Source organism: Callospermophilus lateralis, chromosome 3, assembly GCF_048772815.1.
Source record: "Callospermophilus lateralis isolate mCalLat2 chromosome 3, mCalLat2.hap1, whole genome shotgun sequence".
NCBI lineage: Eukaryota > Metazoa > Chordata > Mammalia > Rodentia > Sciuridae > Callospermophilus > Callospermophilus lateralis.
This window is the reverse complement of record NC_135307.1, coordinates 81,448,528-81,474,214: the sequence shown is the minus strand read 5'-3', so window position 1 is coordinate 81,474,214 and position 25,687 is coordinate 81,448,528. Positions and strand designations below refer to the sequence as shown.

The 25,687-nt window shown below is 39.4% G+C and overlaps 1 protein-coding gene across 2 annotated transcripts in view; it reads right to left on the bottom strand.

Annotated features, from left to right (window-relative positions):
- The window catches only part of Fmn1 (formin 1), a 363,324-nt gene extending 338,004 nt beyond the window's left edge, over positions 1-25,320 (bottom strand). For both annotated transcript variants that reach the window (XM_076848461.2, XM_076848463.2), the window contains exon 1: positions 23,448-25,320. In XM_076848461.2, the coding sequence (XP_076704576.2) occupies positions 23,448-25,320 (1,873 nt within the window). The remainder of the gene's footprint in view (positions 1-23,447) is intronic.
- Between the last annotated feature and the right edge of the window lie 367 nt (positions 25,321-25,687).

Here is a 25,687-nt window from a genome sequence, read left to right as displayed (position 1 = left end):
ATGGAACTGGAGACCATCATGCTAAGTGAAATAAGTGAATCCCAAAAACCAAAGGCTGAATGTGGTTCCATTCCAAGTGGATGCTGACTGACAATAGGTGGTGGTGGGGTGGGGGGGTTCGCCAGATTGGGCAGGGGTAATGGGGGGGAAAAGAGAGGAGATGAGAATGGGAAAGTCAGACATAACCTTCCTATGTTCATATATGAATACACAATGAGTGTAACTCCACATCATGTACAACTACAAAAATGGGAAGTTATACTCCATGTATATATGATATGTCAAAATATTTCTACTGTCATATATAACTAAAAAAACAAAAAATTTTTAGAAAAAGAGTTACTTCTCCTCCCCAAAATGATCAACATATTTCCTTTCAACATACTATATGAAATGCTTGCACATTTCTTTTTTTATAATTTGTCCTAAAAATTATAATTATGATTTTTTATAATTTGTAGTAATACATGGTAGTAGAATGCATTTTGACATATTATACACATATGGAATATAACATCTCATTCTTCTGGTTGTACATGTGGAATTATATTGGTCATGCAATCGTATCTGCATATAGGATAGCAATGTCCAAAGTCATTCTACTATCTTGCACATTTCTTTATACTGGGGTATGGCTTCTCTACATGATTCTGAGGCTTAGGGAAATTAGGAGAGTATCAGGCACTGCAGCTCTTTAAAGAGCCCTCCACCAATGGGGAAAGGGGAAATACTGGGGAATGATATTGGCCAAATTATAAGGTTATATAATTATATTGTGTGGATGTACAGATATATAACAAAAAATCCCACCATTATGTACAATTACAGTTGTACTAATAAAAATATGGAAAAAAACCAAATTAAATTAAATAGGGCTCAATGGATTGGCTCAATTCCGTGTCACCAGTGAACAAGAGACTGAAATTGCAGTTGGTCGGACCTAGGTTGACTCTGGGTGCTGCCACTCCTTAGCTCGGGGACCTGGGAAATTTACTTCACTTCTATGACTATGAGTTTCTGCCTCTGTAAAGTGACAGTAATAATAACTATGGTGTAGTTCATAGTTCCAATGACATAGAATATTTATCAGTTGTGCTCAGTTCAGTACCTGGCACCTAAGAGGTGCTGCTCAATAAATGACTGCTGTTGTTGTCACCATCGGGTGTCAGCCAGAGGCCGCAGGCACGGCCTATTTATTATGGCAAGGGCAGAGCAAAGCCTATGTAGGAAAGGGAAGAGATGAAGGAACACGGGAAGAGAAATAAACAGGTGGCTGTGCTGGGAAAGCCCTCCAGGAAGGGCTCAGTCAGTGGGAACAGTCATGGATTGCCACACTCCCGGGGATTAGATTCCTATCAGGAAGCCTACAGACGAGTGGGTTGAGATGCATCGCCAGCTCCTGGCCGCACGCTCTGCAGCTGCTGCTCTCTGTGCTCACCACCTACCTACTGTTCCATTCTCTTCCGTCTTGCCAATGGGAGGTGGCCAAAGCAGGTGTCCATATATGGTCCCCACATATCCTCCTCTGCCATCCCCTCTCCAAGCACAGCCTGCGTGTCCCTCAATGCCTCTTCTCCGTGAGACGCTGCCTTTTTCTTGTCTCACCCTTCACAGTGGACCTATGGAGGTTTGTACTAGCCTAACAATTCTGCATTTTCATGGTTATTAGATAGCCCTCATCTTTCTAGAGGTAGGAGACTATTGCTTTCCTTATGAAACGAGGTACATGGTTTTGAAATACAGATTTGATGACTCTGATTACTAGGATTCTCTAGGTGTGAGAGCTACGAATGAGGGCTCCTATACCCACTCAGAATCAGAGTTCACACCATCACTGCATGACCCCCTTGTCCTGAGGAGATGGGGGCCCTTGCAGTGGCAGAGGCCAGAGAAAGGGTTCAGGGCACATGCCAGGAGCAGCACTGGCCCAGAATCTGGGCCTTTGTCAATTCTGATCTATGAGAAATAAGGACTCTCTGATTTCATGTCTCGGGAGAGCTTCACGAAGTTCACACCACATCTGCTCTGTGCAGGATGCTGTGCCCTGGCTTCAGTCACCCCAGGACATGCTGCTGCATTTCACAGGTAAGAAGAACAAGGCTCCAGGAAACTCACCACTCAAGACCATGGGGCTGGTGAGTGACAGAGCCAGGAGCAAAACCCAGGTCTTGGAGTCTGGGGCTTCTAAACTGGAAGCTTTCATAAAATAAAAATTAAGTATTTGTTTGTTTTATTTCTTTTGTTGAAGGATTCCTCCTTATTTTTCTAAAGCATTGTATAATTTCCAATTTTTTTGTAATGACTATTTTCAAACCACATAATAAAGCCATGCATACCAAATACCCCAACTCAATTATCAATTCCGCTACACTTGCGGCATCAAATCCTTCCCTTATTTGCACTAAGTATTTTAAAACTATTGCTGTGTTTAAGATCTTGCATTCTTTCACCTCTACTTACTACGCATGCACCCCTTTGGAAATACGGATAGTTTCTTACACCAGTAATTCTCTCCTTTCTTTCTGGGCCCACTCTAGAGTTTCTTATTCAGAAGGTTTGGGGTGGGGCTGGGAATGCTCATTTCTATAGTATCCCAAGAGATGCTGTTGAAGCTGGCAATCGGCCACACTTGGAGAGATACTGTCCTTACATAATCCCAACGCATTATCAAATGGCAAAAGAAAACTTAACAGTAAGTCCTTAGTATCATATAATACTAACATAAGGTCCACACTCAATTTCTCTAATTGTCTTGAAAATGCCATTTTACAGACAGCTTATTCCAGAATCTACACATTACATTTGCTTGCTATGCCTTTTAAGTTTCCTCTGTACTCTCTCCAGATAAATCAGTCTTCCTCTCCTCCCCAACCTGTCTCACTTAATACCTTACCTTCTTAAAGAAACCCAATCCCACATCATGGACTTCTATGGTTTGGATTTTGAATGTCCCCTTCAAGGCCCATGTGTTAAAGGCTTGGACTACTGAGTGGTGCTATTGGGAGGTAGGGGAATCTTTAAGAAGCAGGACCTTAGAGGTGGCCTTGGGGGCTGGGGACTTGCCTTTGTAAGGGATTGTTGAAATTCACTCTCTTTTGCTTTCTGACCCTAGAGTAAATAGTTTTGCTCTGCCACATGAACCCCACCATTGACATCTGGTACCCTCACCACAGCCTTAAATCAGTGAGTCTACCGAATCATCAACTGGAACCTTTGAAACCATGAGCCAACCTTTCCTCTCTATATTAATTATCTCAGGTATATTGTTATAGTTATGGAAAGCTAAGTAACGCATATGTTTGTTTGCTCATAGCATTGCTTAACTTATTCCTTTATCTTCCATATTTCCTGTAAACTGGAAGTTAGTTGTATATATCTAATTACATATATATATTGCAGTTTTAGGGCAAAAAATATTCCACAAGTGGAGCTGTGCATGGTAAAATCAAGGTTTAAAGCTCCTCTGAGGGAAATGTTTGGAACTTATATTTTAAAATAATACCTATTTTTAGACTGCTTAAAAATAATTCATGCCCTTTATGCTAAAGCACTCTGGAAACTTATGGATTCCTCTTTTTTCCCTAAGAAAAGAAATTTTTTCTCAGATGCTTCATTAAGCCACATATCTGAGACCCATTTCTTGGCTATACTGAGTCATTTTATACACTCAGCCCTATAAAAGCTAACATTTGTCCCGTGAAATGCCTGCAATCTGATGAGGAAATGATTTGGTTTTTAAATAATGAAGGAAGATAACTGCAGAGACTACTGTCTTGAAACCCACATCTGTCTGAGCTACTCCAACCCCAGCAGTTCTGTCCTCCAATGTGCGCAGCCCCTCTCCCCGGCCCCAAGGTGACAGGGTGCTGTCCTGACTTGTAACTGCGAGCTGAGGAAAAGTAAACAAGCTATGTAGTGGATAAAAGTGATGAGAATTCACTTTAGGAAGCAGAATTCTTGGGAATCAATTCCAATTCCTGTGATCTAAAAAGCATGGGTGGCATTTTAAGTTCCTAAATCATAGACAATAGATTAGACTTTCAAGAAAAGGGTCTATATTAACAAAATGACCTTCTCAGCAATAAAAGAATATTTACCTAATGGAGTTTTTTTTTTATCCATTAAGATAAAAATGCAAGAAGTATAAAAATGTAAGAAGCCAAAACTAAAACCAAAACTATACTACACAAGAGTCCTCCTTCAGAGGGTCTCATTTCTGAGCACGGAGGACGTGACATGATGGTAGAGAGAGCACAGACTCCTGAGGGTTAAATTAATTCCATGTGATTAGCCCCACACAGTCAGGGACACTGTAGTAAATGTCAACCCTTCATTCACTCTGGTTTTTCTATGCTTAGGCAAGGGAGAAAAGAAGAACTGGGCTCTGGCAGTCAATTAATTAATGATGAATAGATTCTTCTAATCTCTTCTCAGTAAATTGGAGGAACAGGAGAGGATGGAACACACATTTGTAAGTGTGGGCAGAAATATTTTAAATTGTATGCTAGAGGAAAATTTTGCAGCAATTTAAAAAACAACTTCTGGTTGTAATAATGTACTCTAAGCAGCACCAGGTCATTGATCAAAAACTTAATTTTAGATAAGAATTTTCATGGACAGGAATAAAATGCTTTAGCAATGCAGTCATATTTGTCAGACCAGTACTTAAATAAACAGCACTGCTGGAAAAAAATTATTTTGTTGTCAGCACATTTTAAATTCTTACACTCACTGTTTTTTTTTTTTAAATTGGCACTAGTAAAATGCATAACCCACTGGGCTAGAAATATTCTTAATAAAGCAGCATTCTCTTAAGAGCTATTGCTTATTCTAGTTTCACTTATTCTGGGAATCAAAATCTTGTTTATAATAATTAGGCAAGGCCTTTAAATCTGTTATAACAATATTCAGCAAGGGACTATCTTTAACTTATGACTTCACAAGGACAAGAGAATTATTTGACAATGAAGAACTATATACGATCATTGCACATTATCCTGAGCAAAATACATGCAAAAAAACCTGTAAGTAATATATGGTATAGTCAATTTGGATACACACTGCTAGATTCTCTTTATGAAAAACCAATTGCAAACCACTGCTTGTGTGTTTATGATGCTGATGATCTCTTGCCAGTCTTCACTGGTCTTTGTTATTCCTTTGTTTCAGAAATATTATGAATATGGGCCACAAATGATCAGTTGCTTCATATGGAATTGATTAAAGTTCCTTCTAAATACCAATTCTTTACCATCACAATTTGGAAGAAAATTCACTCCATCTCATATGCCCTACAAAATGCTCCTTATTCATGCTGGTTAGATGCTGGGGGTGCACACATGAAAAAGACTCGATACTACAGTAAGAAATTCACAAGTTACCTACTCCAGCTTCCATGGAAATTTCCTATTTGGACTTTCTGAACACTAGCAGAAAGCTAGAAATCCTTTTGTTTTGCTATTTCTTTAGGAAGAAAAGCAGAGGGATTATTGTGAAGATCAGAAACAGATTCCCCTCTTCACCAGTTCTTTCAATTTTTGACATTTGTCTTGAACATGCAATCAATAAGTTCTGTGAATCCCAGTGGCTCAGAAGGCTAAGGCAGGAGGATCGTGAGTTTAAAGCCAGCCTCAGCAACTTAGCGAGGTCCTAAGAAACTTAGTGAAACCTTGTTTCTAAATAAAATATAAAAAAGGGCTGGGGATGTGACTCAGTGATTAAGCACCCCTGGATTCAATCCCCAATTAAAAAAAAATCTGTGAAAACACATATGCTAGGACAGCAACAGAAAAGTACTCAATACTTCAATGAAATCAATAGGAGAAGAACAGCGTCAGCACCAAAACCAGAAATGTTGCTGGCAGTTATTCCACTGGGCACATCCTAATGGTGTGACTGAAAACAGTGTGCCCGACACTGCGTGGCATCTCGTTTACTTTGCATAAGAACTCTATAAAGTACATTTTTTTATTCCCATCATAAACAAAACTGAGAGGTTATATAACTTGCATTAGATCATAGCAGTAGAATTCAAATTGACTTTCTTCCATGATGCCTCCTTCAAACCTTACATTTATCGAATCAAGTACAGAGAAACCATTCTCAAATATTGATTTGAACACAATATTTGGTATCAGTAAATGATAATTTTATCAATAAATGAAGAATAGAAAATACATATATGAGGGATTACTGGATGAAATTCCTAAGAACCTTTCAGAAAGACAGAATTTTAATTATATATCACTTTTCAGAAAACTAATAAACAATCCATAACATACAAAGAAATCCTTCTTTGATGCTTTAAGCAAAACTTCAGGCATAAGTTACATTTGCAATACAAGCAACATCTGGGTTATTAAAATCACAGAATCAGAATACTTAGAATTAAATAATTCTCAAAGGTTGTTTGTCCCTGGAGATTTTCCTTTTTTAAGACAAATTTTACCTATAAACAAATTTTACCTATGGACAAATTTTACCTATGGAATGATATTTTAATTATTATATAAGATTATTATACTTTGAGTCTTTATTGTGACTTAATTGATGAGCAAGTAAATATTGAATTTATTTTGCAAAACTTTGCCTCTTGCTCCATACTGACTAAAAATCTAAATAATTTTATTGCACTGAAATAGAGGTGCTTATTTCATTGAGTTTAGGTGCAAATTAAAATTAATTATTAACAATACAAAGTAATTATTAACAATACAAGGCAACTGCTTGAAGGGGAAATTTCAAGTTTCCCAAAGTAAATACTTAAGTAGTTCTTGTCACTCAAACTCAAGAGTCACCAGAAGTCCACATAAATCTCCCATTACCTTTACCCTGGAGTAGGGAGAGCATATGAAGAAAGGGAAAACAATAAAATGAAGTTAGAGAATCATGTCCATGGTGTCACTCAACACTAAGCATGATTTGGGTGGAATCTTGTTTCCATTATCTGAAAAAGAAGACCCTGGGACAGGGATCCCTCCCTGGTCTACCACTTTCACCAACTTAGTCTTGTACTCCCAGGCAAGTTTGTGAAACTGTCTCTGTCTGGCCTTTAAAAAAGAAATTAGAAATTGCTTCAATGTCTTAAGGGTGTATGTTTCCCAAGATAGATTTCCTGAGGGAGATATTTTACTGTTTAAAAATATGTCAACATATTTCATCTAAGCAAAGTATACTTAAATCATATTTTTTTCAGAATTAAAAATAAGCCTCAATGGTAGTATTAGGAGGCAATACAGCTGAAAGAAAAGCAATGAATAAAAAAGAGAATCAAAACTTATTTTGTCCCTATGCAACTTTCCTCCTATGGAAAAAAGACTCCGTGAATCCCCTCTAATTGAATTGAGGGTGGAGATCAATTTAACCACATGCTTCACTGTGGGTAACTGTCAATTTTAAGAATTCTTCAAAAGCAAAATTAATCTTGCAATGTTATAGGGTACACCAAAAAAGAAAACCAAATAACCATCACAGAGCATTTGATTTTTTTTTATCTCTCATTTTGAAGGGATCTGATCTTACGGAAAAATTGCTGGGGCAAAGAACTGGTACCTTTACCCATCCAATATGTATTTGCTGATGATAAACATTAGAGGCAACCCATAAACATTCTATGATTCCTGCCACCCAGAGACTGCTAATAGTGTCAGCGATTCACAGGCAAATAAATAATTACAATAATGTTGAGTGTTTTAAAATGGAGGAAGCACAAAGTCCTATCTGGGTATGTAAGAGGAGGTGCTTCACTCTAACCAGGGAGGTTGGAGAACTTCATGGAAAAGATGGCGAGGGTATTTGAAGTTCCCTGAGGGAACAGCATGTGTAAGGCACAGAAGCAAGGGGATAGTAGAAAATGAACTAATGTCTTCTAATGTGACATATATGAACTAGGAGCCAATTTTGTCATTTCCCTGATTGTTTGTGAGATTAAGAAAATTTTCATACACTCTTTCATAGTTCATACTTTCTCATGAGCAAATTGATGGTCTTTGTTCATTTATTCCTCCTGGGTACTCTGTCTTTTCTTTTTCTTTTTTCTTTTCTTTTCTTCTTTTTTTTTTTTTGGCAGTACTAGACCTTTTCTTTATTAATTTAAGTAAATCCCTTTATTATTCTGGATTCTAGTTTTTTGTCACTTATAAATGCTGCAACTATCTTCTCAGATTTTCTTACTACTTTAAAAAATATTATTTATCATCATAGAATGATTTTAATTTAATTTTGATTTTATGTTATTTTCATTTAGACAAACTCACCAATGATTTTTTTTTAATGGTTTGTACTTTTAAGAAACACTTTTCTAATCCTTCTAAATTTTCTTCCAAAAACTGTAAAGTTCTTCTTTTCACATCTTGTTCTAAATCCACCTGGGATTAATTTTGTGCATGTCATGAACTGGATTCATATTTTTGTTTTTTTGTGTACATAATCAATTGTCTCAGCATTATTCATTGAAGAATTTATCCTCTCCCATCACAAATAATGAAAGCTGTTGCAGATAATGCACCATGGTGTCAGCTGCTACAGGAAGGATTCCCTGGAAAATGTCTCTAGGAAGAGGATAGCTGCAGGAGGCTCAATGGGGATCCCTCTTGGGAACAGCCACTGTAGAGCACAGTGAATGAAGCAGGTTCGCTCGGACAGAGAAGATGTAGGTGCAGCAAAGGCCCGAGTTGATCATAAGGAGCTCTGAAGCTGGGATGGCTTCAGAGGCATCCTGCACAAGGCACTGAGGCTGGGCATCTAAACCTTCACATCAGACCAGTCATAAGACGGGGCTGCCCTCCTGGGGGTGGGGGGTATATGTGAACTTGATCAAGAGAGCCTCCTTCTGCAGAGGGCAGTGCCTGAAGTGACTTAGTTGTAAGCCATCAATCAGCAACACTCAGGAGCAGAGGAAATAAGGGCCTTGCTGGAAAGGGTACCTGGGTAGAACACATATATAACTTCTCCAGTTTTTAGGCTCACTACTCTAGTGGACTCTCTTTATTAATGAAATAATTCCCAGATATGTTTTGTCCTGGTTTCCTAAATCTATAGGCCCCTTGAAACCATACTGGTGACTACATCAGCCACTGTAGAGCACAGTAGCACATCTTCCCCCTATTATGAATATCAATTACTAATGCAGCCTTTTTTTCAACGGTTACATTATGCACTGGCTCAAAACCAATAGGTTGTCAACTAAAACTGAAACCAAGGTCTCTCATGTTTTTTACTTGTAAGTGGATATTTTAATCTCAGTGCAGGATGTTTCCATTATCCTCTTGATTTTCATCTTGTTCCATTTAGCTTAGGAAGAATTTAACAAGCTATGATTCTGTCATCTAACACCTCTCTCCATTTCAGCTTTTCTCTGAATTTGATCAAGGATGCCAACAAGATGTTGAAAGGGAAAGATCCGAATGTGACAGAGAGCAGTGTGGAGTCTCGTGGGGCATGCCAGTGATACCCTTCTGCTTTGACACAGATCCGTTAATCAACCATCTGAGTGTGACTGTTCAGCTGCTGCAGGCCAGTGTATTTTAATACACAATCTGTCTTCTTCCCAGTCACTCAGGGCAAGGGCCTTTGAGTGAGCCTGGACATTTTTCTTCCTCAGCTGCAGATCCAATCAAGTCCATCCAGTTTTGAGTCTACAGAGTTTCAGAATCTATCCCTCATTACCACCAACACCAAGACAATTACAGACCTTCTTCATTTTCACCCCTGTTTTTAATGTATCACATTCCCCTATTCCCACAGCTCTTTGCCTTGAAATACAAAAATGTTAAAGTTATTACCCTTTACTGGTTCCCTGTCTCAAAGAGTTGACAATAAATTATGCCCCTGGAGGATGAGAAAAGAAGTGTAGCTTCCAAAATGTCTGTAGAGAATGTTCGTTTACTTTAGGCCTCTTCCACATAGACACTACTGGGCTCACTAAGAATTATGGGAGGGTGAGTGCTCTTTTGGAGGCAGCCACTTATAATGATAATTCTTTACACTGTTTAATTCTTTTAATGATTCTGAAAGAGTGCTATTTTCTCCTTTTATTAAGCAAGAGAATTGCAGTGATCACATAATTCTCAATGACACATAACTAGTCATTGACAGATGTAGGATTTTAACATAGGTTTACTCACATCAAGCCAGGGGCTTCTTCCTTACCCAGCTCAATTGATTGGTTGTGTGAACTGTGGTCTGTTTAGTATACACAGGAAAAAGCTATTTAAAGGCTTGTGAGTTCTCAAAGGGCAGCCCCCATATCTCTAAAAGGAAAACCTTGTTCAACAGATGTAATGAAGTGATTTTTTTCCCAATATCCCAGAGGGTAAGATCTAGCAGCCTCTGCAGCAAAGAGGCTGGAGGACATGTTATTCTTGACGCAGGCTCTTTGTGAGATTAGTCACATGTTATCATGTGATTTTTCAAGACATTTGCCCTTAAGAGAGTTAGAAAGATGGCCACACACATTAGAATAAAGCCGAAGACAAGTGCTTATAAAATCTTAAATGTTTAGTAGATAAAATCCTGTAACTTAATCAATATTTGCTGATAACATCAAACTAGTTGTAAGAGCTACATACTAGAAGACCAGTGTGTGCTTAAATATACTTGGGAGAATAGTGTCATTGCAACTAGCACTTAGCAGCAACTAGCACTTAGCAGGCATCCAGTTATATGAAGACACCGGTAGGGAGGCCAGAATGGCACTATTAGGATTAATGATAAAAGAAAATGTGATGGCAGCAATAAATGTCAGACAAAAAAATGTCAAGACCAGCATTATACCTTCCATTGCTTCCAGTATGAAAGCAATGCATAAGAATCGGCTGGCATAAAGCTAATGGAAAAATTATAAAAAGCTTACTTATGTTCACGAGTGTATAGGTCCCTAAATCTGATGTCTACAATAAGTATTAAAATTATTTAAATTTTATTCTGACTTAATTAACTATTTATCAAGGATAACTCATCTTTACAATTTACTTCCAATAAAATATTTGAGCTTAAAATATTTTAAGTTCATTTGACATAGCTATATGTTAGTGTAATGTTTTTATGTTAGTCTCCACTAAAGTAGTTAAATACATACTGCTCTGCCTGCACCCCCCTAAATTTCTAATTCAATAGGTCTAGAGGAATGGAGCCCAATAAAAAGCATTTTGACAAGTTTCCAGTTTTCTAGTAATGTTGCTTTCCAGGGACCACACTTTGATAACCACTGTTCTCCACCATGTTCACTCCCGTAAGTTAGAATTACCTATAATCACAATAGGTATGTACAATAAACAAAAAACATTAATTTCATAATTATCAAGCCAGCTTTTATGTGGTACATGCCATAAACTGTGTTAAATAGTGATATTATGTACATAGGAGATACAGAGATAAATGAAGTCTAGTCTGCTTTCATGGATTCAAATCCTAAACAGGTATGTAAATAGGTAGTTATGATGCTATTCAATAAGCATCAATAAGCATCATGTATAAAGTTCCATGAAGATACAGAGAAAACAGTCTTCATTCTATGAGGAAAATCAGAGAGCTTTATAATGAAGATAACATTTGGGATTTTTAAAAATCTTTTTATATTGAAGTGATTCTAGACTTATAAGAAAGTTTTAAATATAGTTCCCTCCCTATATCATTCCCCTAGATTTCCAACATTGTACAAAGATAAAGATTTTGAATAACCAAGGTCAGAATGGGTTTTGAAAGCTGCATAGGAATTTATTAGGTTACCCCATGTAGGGAAATAATATATGAATAAAAGCACTGAAACAGTTTTTGCTAAAAATAAAATGTAAATAGTTTTGGAGAATTACATATATATAGTGTATACAATATTATATATATATATATATATATATATATATATATATATATATATATATATTATTCATCTATGTTCTGATAAAGGTGATTATGTTGTCAAATTATTCCAATAAAAAGAACAGGGTCTTTTGTTGTCACTGTTCTTGTTCACAGAAAGACTTGTCTTTGAGTACCCATATTATTTATATATATATATATATATATATATATATATATATATATATATATATATATATAAAATACTCATTTATTATCACTTCTGTCTATGTGTTAAGAAGCAGTTGTCATCTCTGATTGGTAGTTAGATCTGGGATTTGACACTAAAATGTCCAACTGTAGTACACTTTCACACCCTTATACTCTGACTGGTATGATCCAAAACTAGAGGGCAAACTATTAGGATATAGGTTCTTATATTAGGGAAAGTTGTAGGGACAGGGTTCTCATAGTGGAGGCAGAAAACCAGACCAGAAAGGGAATGGACAGTTCCAGACAATGGAAGCCTTCTGTGGTAGGCAGACTTCTAAGATAAGCCCTAGAGTTTCTCTCCCTTGGTGTACATTCTCAGAATAATCTTCTCTTTGAGTGAGCAAAGGACCTGTAAAAATGATGGCCTATCACTTCTGTGATTAGGTTACATCATCTGGCAAAAGTGAAGGAATCTTGCAGATGTAAGCATGGCCCATGGGGCTTTCACTCTGCTCCACCAGCCCAGGGCCCCAAATTCTCATACCATTGTCCACATCTACCCACACCTTTACTAGCCTTGGCTTCTGCATCCACTCTTGGAAACTTGCCCATAACCCATTATGTACAGATCCTGCTCTTCTAGTTAATAACAGCAGCTTTATAGGCAAATTAATAAAATGGCTTAGAATGAATTTTGTGCATAGCTTTTGGAAACCAATCACATGGCTGTAACTTAATTTGCATCATACACAAGTTTTTAGCACAGTGTTTTTACATAGAAGGTAAACTTGAACAGTGTGCATGAGACACCCAGTCAGAACCCCTGAATCACAGCCTAGAAGACTTACAGGTGCCTGCCCAGCCTTCTAGTTCACCAATGTGTTGGGTCATAAAGTATAGCTCAGTGCAAATGTGCTGGTCTTTGATCATGCATAATACAGCACAGTTAATCTGTGACCAATTGAATTACATGAAACGTTAAGCCGCCCCCAGTTTCTAATCCAAGTTTGATCACTTGGCTGCCCCTCAGTGACTGGCTTTTACATGAAGTGCAGTCCCATTTTAAAATGTAGGAATATTTGTTCTGATAAAGGTAATTGTGTTGTCAAATTATTCCAATAAAAAGAACAGAGTCTTTTGTTGTCACTGTTCTTGTTCACAAAAAGACTTGTCTTTGAGTACCCAAATTTTGTTTCCTTTCATTCCCATCTTCTGAGTACATTTGTATTACAAAACCCATGCAGGGATGAATAGTTTTAAGGTTACTTAAAAACCAAAAAGGCATAATCTACCAAAATAGAATTAGGAACACCATCTAACATTGATAGTAATTATATAAAAATGTCATGAAATCAGTTTCATCTTGTTTTACCTAGGATTAATGGGAAAACTTTGTTCCTCTTATTAATAGATAAGTTCTCTCCCCCTTCATCCATCTACTTATTCACGCATTCATTCATTTATTCAGTAAAACACTGTGTACGTGCCAAGTGTCAGTGACTGAAATTGATTCCAGATATATGTGACATCAGTGTTGTTTTTGAGAACGTGTTAGAAAATTAAAAATAAAAAAAAATCAGTTTCAGTTCTAATATGTTCAATCACCAGCAGAATGTGTTCCAAGTGATCATGGGACACAAAGAACAGGGCAAGAGCAAAGCCAATTTGTTCCTCTGGTAGTATATCAGCTGAAGGAACTTCCAACCATTTTGATGGGATTCTTCTTTCACAGTATTGGGGATTAATCCAGGGTCTTGTGCATGCTAAGCAAGCACTCCACCACTGAACTACACCCTTGGTCTTTTCTAATTTTTATCTTAAGACAGGTCCCATTAAATTGCTCAAGCTGGTCTCAAACTTTTAATCCTCCTGGGATTACAAGTGATTGCCACCAAACCCAGTCTAAATACTTTATAAGGACAATTTGTCATTCATAGTCACTGCTAGTCACAGTAAAGGTTGAAGTTTGTTTCTAATTAAATTCAACAAGCACAATTTTTTTTTTCAAATCAGTACCTATTGACCTACTCTTTAAGGATTGCACCTGAATTAAAAAAAAAAAAAAAAAGACAATGAGAATGTTGTAAACACACACACACACACACACACACACACACACACACACACACACTTGTGATAAAATATGGATACCTGAGGTCCAAAACCTATTGCCTTGATGAGAAAAAGGATGATATGGAAATCAAGAGGAACACGTTTACTATTATTGGCAGAAATTGAGAAAATTTTGTAGAGGGAAAATATGATTCAGAAATTATTGGTATGAGAAAAGGAAAGCTCTGTTTTCTTTTACACTTTCATCCTTTAATTTGGGGTTTCCTATTGAAAAGATACTTTTTAAATCAGATATCCTTTGTGATTTAATTCAATCAAAATTTTGAAGCCCCAATTAAATTAAAAAGCTACTGTGTGGACCATTATAAACTAGACTCTGTGGTGAGTGCATTAGAGGTATCAGACACGGTCCCTTTTGCTCAAGTTTTTTTTTTTTAATACAAATTACTTAGTATATGCAATATTAATCTACAAAATAATAAGACCAATAAACATGCTGTATAAGTGCTTCAATAAACAGAAGCAAAGGTGGCAATTTTAGTCAACAGAAAATTGAAAAATTCACATGAAATAACTGGTGGTGAACTATATTATTTGTAGTACCATTTTATCTCTGAAAAACACTCCCCCCAAAAGTGGGTTATTAAAATCCTTTTTGGCCCTCTGAGGCAATAACCATCAGTGAATATAAAATAAGGTATTTTTTTTTTGTGCTATCTGAAATACATTCACTAAGATTTTTTCATTCGATTCTCATAGAACCCCTATGAATTTCATATTATTCCTTCCAAGAACTGGTTGGAGCAACAGTGAGATGCAAATTAGTATTTTGCTGACTCCACGAATTTTGTTGATTCCCCTCCCCCCACACCAATTTCTCCCAAATCCTTCCAGAAATCACTCAATCCCCCCACCCCTCATCACCACTGTCCTTTTTTGCTCTGGCTGCTTAAGATGCCTCTTGATGTTGCCAAAATTGGCACCAGGGTTGCCATATTCACAGGTGCCAAATGCATTGGCCAAGGCACAACTACCCACCCCTCCCATTTTTCCTTAAGAAAAGATCAAATCTAATTCACTCTACCAAATCATACCTTGTCGAACTGCTTCAAAAGATGCTGCAATAGGGACTCTGCATCCACAGAGTCCCTATTGTTCATTCTGTTATGCAGATCTTGCCTTCAATGTCTTAAAAGAATTTTTAGCAACACTGGTCTTGAAAATTTGGCACTGCTTTAGCTTTTGTTTCTGTTTTTGTTTTGCAGTTTTCTCTCCCTAAGATCCAGGTGTGGGTCCACGTTGCTGGGTCAGTGGATGATCAGGGGGATGTGTGTCATGCTATTTTCAGAGTTGTGCCTCACTGCTTAAGCCAGTATCCTCCTATGTACCTCAAATCCTTGTCTTCCTTAGGATGAGCTCTGTCCTGTGATGATCCTTCAGGCACTAAGCAGGAGATTCTGTTCAGACCCAACCAGCTAATTATCCAGACATGCTCAGACAATTCTGAATCCTGGAGAGACTAGCTACAGCTCAAACTGCACATATTATTCTCTCTCCACAATTCTTCTGGGCTAACCTGGAAATCACCAACCTTCTCATCAGTCACAGGATGATTTAGGGCTATTTCTCCAAACACAAAATTCAAACTCAAAAACTTTAAACTAGGTTTAAAAAAACAAAAGAATATCATTAATGTTTTAGGAAAAACATGTGAAACCTGGATCGCCCAAAAACATGTGAAACTTGCCTTCCTGTGAATAAAATTATGTTACACAAATTACAAAAGTCTGAATCACAATGTGTGAAGCCCTCATTCCCTTGCTAGCAAGAAGGCCAGTTGTTTCTCAGGCTTCTCCTCCCCAGGGATCCCCAGGGGTCTCATGGGTTCTTGGGTCTGAGGCCTGCTGCCCTTGTTGCCCCTCTGTTCTGTTGCTCAGGCACCCTCCTTCAGACTGCTGAGCCTGGGCCTATCCTTCTGTCCCGCAGGAAAGGTTCTGCTTGTCTTCAACAGTTTTTTCAAACTGCAAGCCATTGGACTGCTAATGACAAAATCCTTTCTTCCCTTCATGCCAACGTCCCCTCTCCTGAGCACACAGGGGCAATCCTAGGACAATTACAGAATATTTGTGCACAGACATCTTGGCCCAGACTTTTTTTTCTTGGTACTTGATCTCAGGCATTGATATTTCACCCTCTTGCCCAACATCCTTCAAATCCTTCTGTATCCTATCTATGCCTGAATTCCAATTTTCACCTAGTTTCAAATACTTTCCTGTAAGGCTCTGGGAGCCATAGAAAGCATCAGGTTCAATGTACTGGAAAAATTCATAACCATGAAAAATATCCTCCTAGCACCTCTGTGAGAGTAAAAAAAGAAACATACTATGACAGAAGGTTGAGCCACTGGGTCACGTAGAGGAACTCTAGGCAGACGGCATGGTCTGATATCACAGCCCATGTGCATTAACTATGATTTGATTTCCACTTAAGAATTATCTAACAGAAGTTATTATGCACATAAGTGATGAAAAACTAGATGAAATAAGATAGGTGGAAAAAGTTATTTCCTGATAACAGTTATCAACAGGAAGAGGATAGACTCAGAGTGATATTGACTGTTTTCAAAAAGCACTCTCTCCCAGGGCCCATAATCAACACAACAAAAACACACTTTCAATACTCGCTACTTTGTTTTATCAATTTTATAAAATGCTTGTAATCTGATTACACTTGCAAAGGTTTGTAATTTTTTAATGTCCCAACGATGATATCATAAGGTAGAATGGTTGAGTTATATAAATAAACATATCCAAAAACTTCCTGCAAAATTTAATATCTATTCTTTTAAATGTGATTTTCTCTTTTAGATTTTTCATTGACTCTTCCTTTTAATCATGGTGTTAACTCTGCCACTTCTGTACCCTCTTTGGAATCACTTTAGATGGCTACACATAGCCTAAGACCACAAACTGTCGCCCTACTTTTAAATCTTGTGCTCTGGATCTAAAAATAGAAAAGAGACAAATAAAAATTTGGTAGAAGGTGTCACTCTCAAAGCACAATTCAACATTAATCTGGGAAGAAAAAGTCACATATGTAAAGCTGGTTTAGGATTTTTAAACATTAAAAATGTTTAAAAGGCCACAGTCCTGGCCTTTGAAACATATTTGCCTTTGAAAAACAAAGCTTGAATGAGATAAATAATTTATTTTATAGGAAATAAATTATTTGATAGGAAAACTGACTTCAAATTCAAATTGTTCATTGGTAGAAAATGTATTTCCTGTTTCATATGCTAATTAGCTATTCTTAATTTGAGATTTCTGGGTAAGATATTTTTAAATCTTCTTTGTATTTTCCACAAAAACCAAGAAGTCACAATGTGATATTATTGATATGTATAAAAGCTTTGTTTTTTTAAAAACTGAATTTTTTTTCCCTGAATCTATAGACTGAAAGCTTTATCACCTGGCATTCTAATTCATTCACTTCTTCTATGTATGAACTTTTGACAATTAATGAGAGAGTCAACCTGACTAAATTTAGAGGTAGAAGGTGATATGAAAAAAGATGTAAAGATTACAGTAATCACCTAGTATCAAGACAGTCATTGCTTCAGAACAAAACTTACGGTGGTAGCTGATAAGGACTGAAAGGGGGGTCAAAGCCCCAAAATTTAGTATAAATAATAGAGCAAATGAACAGCTATTCAGCCAGCCAACACTGATGCACACAAGCCTGAGAGCCTGATAAGGACCTGGACTGGCATTCCACTCTTCTCTTCTGCCTGAAGCTCTGGGTTGTTCTCACTGCTTTCAAACTCTACAGCCACATCTTGACCATGTGAGAGCTGCAACTTCTCCCTAGGACCGCCTCTTCAGCTGGCCATCAACTCCACCTCAGGAGAAGCCTACCTTGGTTCCGGAGCTAATCACCATAGTCTGAGTGAGTGTGCATCTGCTGCACTTAGAGCCTAAGGCTTGAGACTTTTAATCTGACTCTTGAACTTAGCACGCAGAGGGAATGTCTGTCATTAGCCTGTCATGATTAAGTGTGTTTGCAGTGTTAAAATTAATTAATCTAGAATTATTTGCTGTGAATTAATCTAGGATTGTCTATTGCAGTGCCTTGCATTTAGGATTGTTGTTTTCTTGATTAAGAACCTATAGAGTGAAATTGTATTGAGTGATTTGAGTGAATAAAGCATTGAAAAGGACAGAAGCGCATGGACATTTTTTTATTTCTCTCCCTCAACTGCATAAATCGCACCTCTTGCCCATGGCAACCCCGCCCTTAATCTCCTGTATGAGAACCTGCCCGGCTCTAATCCCTGAGCCTGTTCCATGAAAGTCCGGAACCCCAAGCCTGTTTTGCCTCTCTCCATCTATGCAGAGATGTGCCTTTGTCAGATGTGCCTGGTCTCCGTCTTTCATTTCTCATCTCTTAGTTCCTCACTTTCCTTTCAACTTAGTCTTGTGTTAGGTTCTGTTAGAGGAGACAAGAGCAGAAGTTCAGAGGAGAGCAAGGCCACTATATTTATCCCACAGCTTCCTCTCTGCTGGGTGGCTCTACCACAAACCACTGCTGCTGCCAGATGGTCCTCTCCTAACCCCGCTCCCTGGGTTCCAGTAACTATGTCTTCCCTTGCTCCTTCAGGCCTGGGTGTGTCTGTAGAATCCAGGAACCATTCTGAATTGCCACCTTTTGTTGGCTTCTGGATTTTGCTCTATCCTCATCTAACCCTGCTACCAATCAGCTTCCTTTGGGGTATTGCTTTAAAGCTCTCTAGCCACCTACATTTCCCCTTGTGACAAGGCTGTATTCTCAATGCTGAAGTGGTTAAAATCACTCTTCAAATATTGTAAAAGTGACATATTCATCACATCCAGAGAAACAATGTAAAAACATGCAAGGTAAAAAAGTCTACATTCTCCCCCAGTGCTTGTGCCCCTTCCCATTCACCTTATTCCCCACTTCCACCTGCCTCACTGTCCGATAAGGTGCTCTACCTGGTCAGTCTTTTTCCACACTCATATCCATGATATTCAAATGCATACTAAACATCTGTGTTCATAGTGGGAAGAATTGATACTTGTTTCACTAAAATTTAAAAATGCTAAAAATTATTTTGCAACTTAATAGACATAAATCTAGATCAATACTCCATATGATATAATAGTGTCATCATATTACAAACCATAAATGTACTATAACTTATTTAACCATTTCTCTACTGGTGAACATTCATTTTTTCCAGCTGTTTTTGACAATACAAACAATGCTACAATAAACATCCTAACCCATGTATTTTGTTGTTGTTGTTGTAGTTGGACACAATACCTTTATTTTATTTATTTTTATGTGGTGCTGAGGACCAAAATCAGTGCCTTGCACCTACTGAGTGCTCTACCGCTGAGCCACAACCCGACCCCGCCACCATATATTCTTACTAGTATAGCAACTCAGCTAACTCCTGAAAGTAGGATCACCATGTCATTGTAACATGTAGTTTCAGTTATAACCCCTTTACATATCCTATCAATTTAATTCTTAAATTCATTTTATAGACTGAATATGATATATCAATTTTGAGTCTTATTTTCCCTCTTAATAATTACTATTTACTATTTACCACCTACTGTTTGAATTAATTTAAGTGGCTGCATATACGCATTAACATTGTGAAGTTTCTTTATATTTGATCAGAATTGCAGCAATCCTCAAAGTTTACATGGGAAGAATTCCCAAAGAAGTATTTATATCTACTTCCCATGTGTGTCCAGAGAGAAATCAAAGCTTTGACAGAAGAATCAGATACAATAAAATATCACATTCATGTCTCTCAACCCTTAATTAGTTGGCATCAATTGGCATCTTTTGATAAGCATGAGAATTAGTCAAATGATCCTCAATATCAAGAAGAACTATGCCTGGGGCATGTGCTTGCCTCACCACCTCAGTGACTTCAATCAAAGGAAAAAGATCACAAGACAGCTGAAGAGCACAGGAAAAAGCACTGGGTATCTCCCAAATACAGTGAGCCAACTTTCATGTGATTAGCCAACTTTCGTTGTGGCATTAAAAGATTTTTTTTTTTTTTTTTTTTGTACTAGGGATTGAACCGAGGGGACTTGACCACTGAGCCACATCCCCAGCCCTATTTTGTATTTTATTTAGAGACAGGATCTCACTGAGTTGCTAAGTGCCTCGCCATTGCTGAGGCTGGCTTTGAACTCAATCCTCCTGTCTCAGCCTCCCGAGCTGCTGAGATTACAGGCGTGTGCCACCACACCAGGCATTAAAAGATTTTATTTCAGATCAAAGTTAAATAAAAGCAGCAAACCAAAAAAGAAATCCCAGCACCAACCCCCAAGGACCCTGCTAGGCAGGGCAGGGCAGCACTATTAAAATCCCTCAAGGTTTGAGGAAACTTCACGTTTTACAAAAGCTTTGGAACATTTTACCTTTGTCTCAATCACCAAAACAAAACACTATACAACCAATTCCAAGTACGGAAGAAGTGGTGTAGCCATGAGAAGATGAATCTGATCACCATTTATAGTTATTCTCAGTTATCACCATATTCTCACATTACTACCAGATAAGAAATTTCTGTGTGTAGCTCATAGAATGAAGAGTTAGAAAAATTACAAAACCAATAAATAGAAGGTGGCTTCTTTGGGATACAATTTATGCTATTTCCTGCACAGGAAGCAATGACGTTGCCTTTACTGCTTGGTCTTGGGAGAAGTACATTGCCCTCTCGGGTAGGAACTACTCCTTGCCTGTAACACTAGAGTCTTCCAACTGGAAATAGATCTGATTACTTTTGCCAGACTTAATCTCTTACTTGAGCAGTTAATGAGAGCTTTCGATAATCTTACTGGCATCACTTGTATAAAATACCTAGATGTTATTTCCACAGGAAATAAATGTCCACAGACCATAAACTCAATCTGGTTAATAGCTAACATGGGAGAAAGGCAGGAGTTGGCTCCAGACAAAGGGCCCTTGCATGGTGATCCGTAAATGAGTTACACTCCCTTCTGGGCTTCAGGCTACTGTCTGAGGCCTCCCCTGGGACTGAGCAGGAGGAGAAATGGAGTGAAAGACAAAGGCAGCTAGAAGCAGAAGATTCTCCCTGCCTAAACCCACCAGCTGTAGGAAGTGACGGCAGGATCTAGAATAGAAGAGAGCTCCTAGACACAAGAAAGGGAAGGTAAAAAAAGAGGAAAGGGGACAAGAATGCATGCTAAAGATCAAAGATACTATCTCAAGCTCTCCCTGCTCCATGCCTTTCAAAGATGGGCCAATAAGAGAAAGCATCTGTCTGGGTGTCCCAGGGGAAGATATTCACGTAAAAAGAAGCTATTTTCACCGGAAAAAAAAAAAAAAGAAAGAAAGAAACCAAAGTAGAGGGCTGGGGATATAGTTGGTAGAGTGCTTGCCTCATATGTAAAAGGCCCTGGGTTCAATCCCCAGCATCACAAAAATAAGTAAGTAAATAAATAAGTAAAGGTGTGTTTCACTCTTATTCTTCTTTCCCTTTTCAAATTCTCTTTTCTTAAGGTTAGGAGCGCAGGAAGTCTCCCTGGCAAGGAAACCCCATGATTCTTATGACTGATAAAATTGCTACTGAAGATCCCAAAGGAAGGCTGGGGCCAAAGCAAAGGGGCCTGCCATGAATAACTGCAGGGAGAGGCCTCAGGAAGGTGTGACTATCCACTCAACTTGTCCCTCAGGGGGTTCACCACCGGTCACCAACAGAACCTGAATGTCCTCTGTGTGCCTCCATATGATGGACTTTAACCCAGATACAATGGCGCTTATATAGTACTTCTATATTAAAAAGGGTAATGAAATAATAATCCTAAATCAAAGGGGAATAAAAAGGTTTACTTAACATCAATGTATTTAATGCAGTTTCTGGATGAGAAGCACACACAATCCTAGAATTCAATGTGATTTCTAAAAAAGACCCTTTGGGGTTATGACAGCTGTTCTATACCATGACTCCAGGAGTCTCCCATTCACCTCTACAGTGTGTTTCCCTGCCAAGTATTTCCAAGTCTTCAACATTCACAGGAAGAAATAATTTTGTCACTTAGATTCTATGATATATGATATAAAATTTACAGTTCTATGCAGACTGGTTGTATTATGAAATTAGCAAGTATTACCAAACTAAGGTCAATATATTGTAAAAATAGGAGAAAAAGTATTTATCACATTTTTAAAGAAACACCCCCAGCATCAGTGATTTGGAGATTTATAATAGGTAACCAGTTCAAAATAAATAGAAAGCTTTTGAAACTCCTCTTTCCTAGATAGATATTGTATCTAAAAAATAGCAGGAGAATTTTCTCTAACCTTTAAAAGATCATATATCATATTACAAGCTATTCCTTATACAAAGACATTCACCATATGCTGTTAGAGGATGCTGGAAAAGAACATATTACCCACACAATGGCACAGAGAACCTGAGCATCAGCCACGTCAGCTTAGAAAATGTAATGAGTAGAGGAGTGGCCACTCTTACTAAACTCCCCAAATTGCTTTCATGTAACATTTTAAATCACATTAAGCACATAAGTCAGAAGAGCTCTTTAGTACCCTTTGCATGAGAAATAATATCACCCTAGTCATAGCAGTAACCAATAAATAAAACATAACTTTAGAATAAGCAGTTACTTTGTGCTTGTTTACGGAATTAAGCAAAAAACAAGAACAAAAATTGGAACCATGTTTCTTCAAGTTAGACTGAATTCTTCCCTTCTGGTAAAAATTATTTTTGTCACACATGATGGCACTTATAAGAGTGATTAAACACAAGCAAGCAAAAAACAACCCCCTAACAACAGACAGATGAGCAACAACACAGCCTGCTTTTGTGCTTCTTCTTAAAGTGAATCCCTAGAACTACTGTAGCAGATTGAGTGTCAGAATTAGGTCAAGGGGCCAATTACCCAGAGTTAGCATTGAGGGCAGGGACAAGTTACTCCTTCTCTCTGCCTGTTCCTGTTTCCTGGAGCCCCTGTGTTAAGTAACCATGGAGGCAATTTTAGAGTGTGCCATAAATAAATAAATAAATAAGCAAACAAACAAATAAATAAATAATAAGCACAAAGCATGTGTACAGCATGGCTTCTGGAAACAACTACACCTTTTAGTCCCTAAGTCAACACCACCTTCACCCTCTCCACACAACCCTGTACAAACTCCCAGTTCTCTTGCTACCAGACAAACTAACAGGCCCAGGAATTCTGGTCTGTTGTTAATTGGTCAATCTCTGAATAACACAAGTAGACTGATAGTTCTTGAGTTGCTCAAAGATTGGTCTAGATATCTTAAACAGGACTGACCTGGAGGCGACTGATGCTGGGCCTGGGCTGTGGTCTTGCCTGGCCCCCAGCTTTTTTCCGGAGGTTCCCCAGGCACCAAGGGAGATGGGCCTGTTCTGAAGGAGGTTGGACTGGCTCCTTTGGTCTCCGTGACCTTGGCAGAGGAGGGTGACTCCAAGGTATCGGCAGAGGGGGACACAGAGAAGACACAGCTCTTTCTATCAGGAGAGTCATTAAGAGCAGCTTCCCTCTCTCCAGGCAATGGAGGAACCCGGAGGATCCTGTGGTGTTGCTGGGGGCTGGTGCGCCTTGGAGGTAAAGGCGAGGGAACAGGTGATGTCCGTTTGCATGCGCTGGACTGAGGGGATGAATTATTAAATAGCATACCAAGAGCGGCTGGTGCTGGGGGGGATGGCCTCTTGTCAACGTCTCTGGGTTGGGAGGAGTCAGGACCTACAGCACACTGTGGATCCAGAAGCAAGGATCTGCGGCCCCTCTGAGATAGCCCAGCCTTCCTTTTGCTTCTGGTTTCTGGGAGGGTGGAGGTGGTCCTTGTGTTGAGAGGGAAACCCAATCTTTTCCCCTCAGTGGCTTCATCTAACTTCTCACTCTCTATCACCTTCAGGAGGACCTTGTTCACAGCCCCCTCAGCACTGGCTAGGGAACTAGAAATGGACACTGTTTCTCTGGCCAATGCCTGGGATGACCTGTCCCCTTGCTGCCCCTCACCCCACCACCTGGAACCAGGAGCCCCAGCCTCAGGTCCTGGAAGCTTGAGCAAGTCTGCTTTGGATATGAACTCAGCCTGGGCCTCTGGGCAAATGCCAATGCTTTCCTCGGCCTCAGGATCCTTTTTAACTACTCTTTGCACCTGGGAGGACAGATCCTGGACTTTGGCCACTACTTTGGAAACAGGTTTCGTCCTTCGAGTTCGCCCAGCCGATTTCCCCATTCTTCCCACCTCTGCCTCTGGACGTTTCTCAGCGTCCAGATTTTCAGGCAGACCTGTTTGCTGACGCTCCAGCCCACCAGGACTGCTCAGTGGGCCTCCAGTGCCACCATTCCCTGCCTCTGTGGAGCTGCTGTCAGGGGGCAGTGCTCCTCTTCCAAGCCCAGTGGCCTCAGAGGCTGTCCCAGAGGTCTTGATGCCAAGGTCTGAGTCCGGTGTCCTGGGGATATCTGCAGGGCAGCGCGCTCTCCTCTGCAGGGAGGATGTAAGTGCCCTATTTGGGACCAAGTTTCCTCTTTCCTCTAGGAGCTGAAGATTAGGCCTGGCTGGAGAAAGAGGAAAGGAGTTGCTGGAACAGATCTGGTCTTTCCCCATCCAGGGGGCTGGTTCCCGGCCTCCACGCCCTTTCCTTCTTGTTCTCTTCTGTGGGAGTGCCTCAAGGCTCTCTCTCCACCCACCAAACCTCAGGGGCTGTTTGTTCCCATGGGTGCTTCTCTTACTGAGAGGGCCCACAGGCTGCTCCCCCGTCCAGTCTCCTGCACTCGGGAAACAGTCGTCCTCCTGGGCCAGGCTCACCGACAGCTCCAGCAGCTTCCCCTCCTGATTCCCCGTGGAAATGCCCAGGATGTGGTCTGAGCTCAGCAGATTGGCCAGCAGTCTCTCCCTCTCTGCTGTCAGTTTGTACAGCTCAGTTAGGATGTCTTTCGTAGGAGTCTGCTTGAAAAATATGTCGCCAGGATGTTCATTGGGCTGCTGGCTGAGGCTGATGATGTCTGGCCCCTCCCTGACTTGGTAGCAGTTTTGAAAACCTTTACTGGCTCTGTCTAGAGTTACAGTGCCCTTGTATGAAAATCCTCTGATGTCCCCTCTTGGAAGATAGAAGCTGATGTAGCACAGTTCAGTAATGGGCTTGCGCAATTGGAGTGTGCAGCAAGTACCTTCCATTATGCCTACCTAATTATTCATGCCTTGGAGATGCTGGTCTGTGGTCAGGCTTCCCAGGCTCCAGTGGTGAGGCATGTGATGGTGGTTACGCAGAGAAGGCAGCTGACAGTCATCTCCAGCAACGAGACCGCCTGTTAGAGGAACAGGGGAAGAAAGCAGCTTGTCTAACAGAGTGCACAAATCACACGCCAGCATAAATCTAAGCACAACACCGCTTACCCTTCCTCTCTGGCTGACCTCAACCAATTCAAGGCGTCTGCCAACAGCCTGACCTCAGCCTCTGCCTGCTCCCTACCTTGGCCAGCGGAGCTTTTTCACAACTGAGAGACGGCAGAGTGCTCCAATTTTAGCCCCAAGTCAAAAGTCC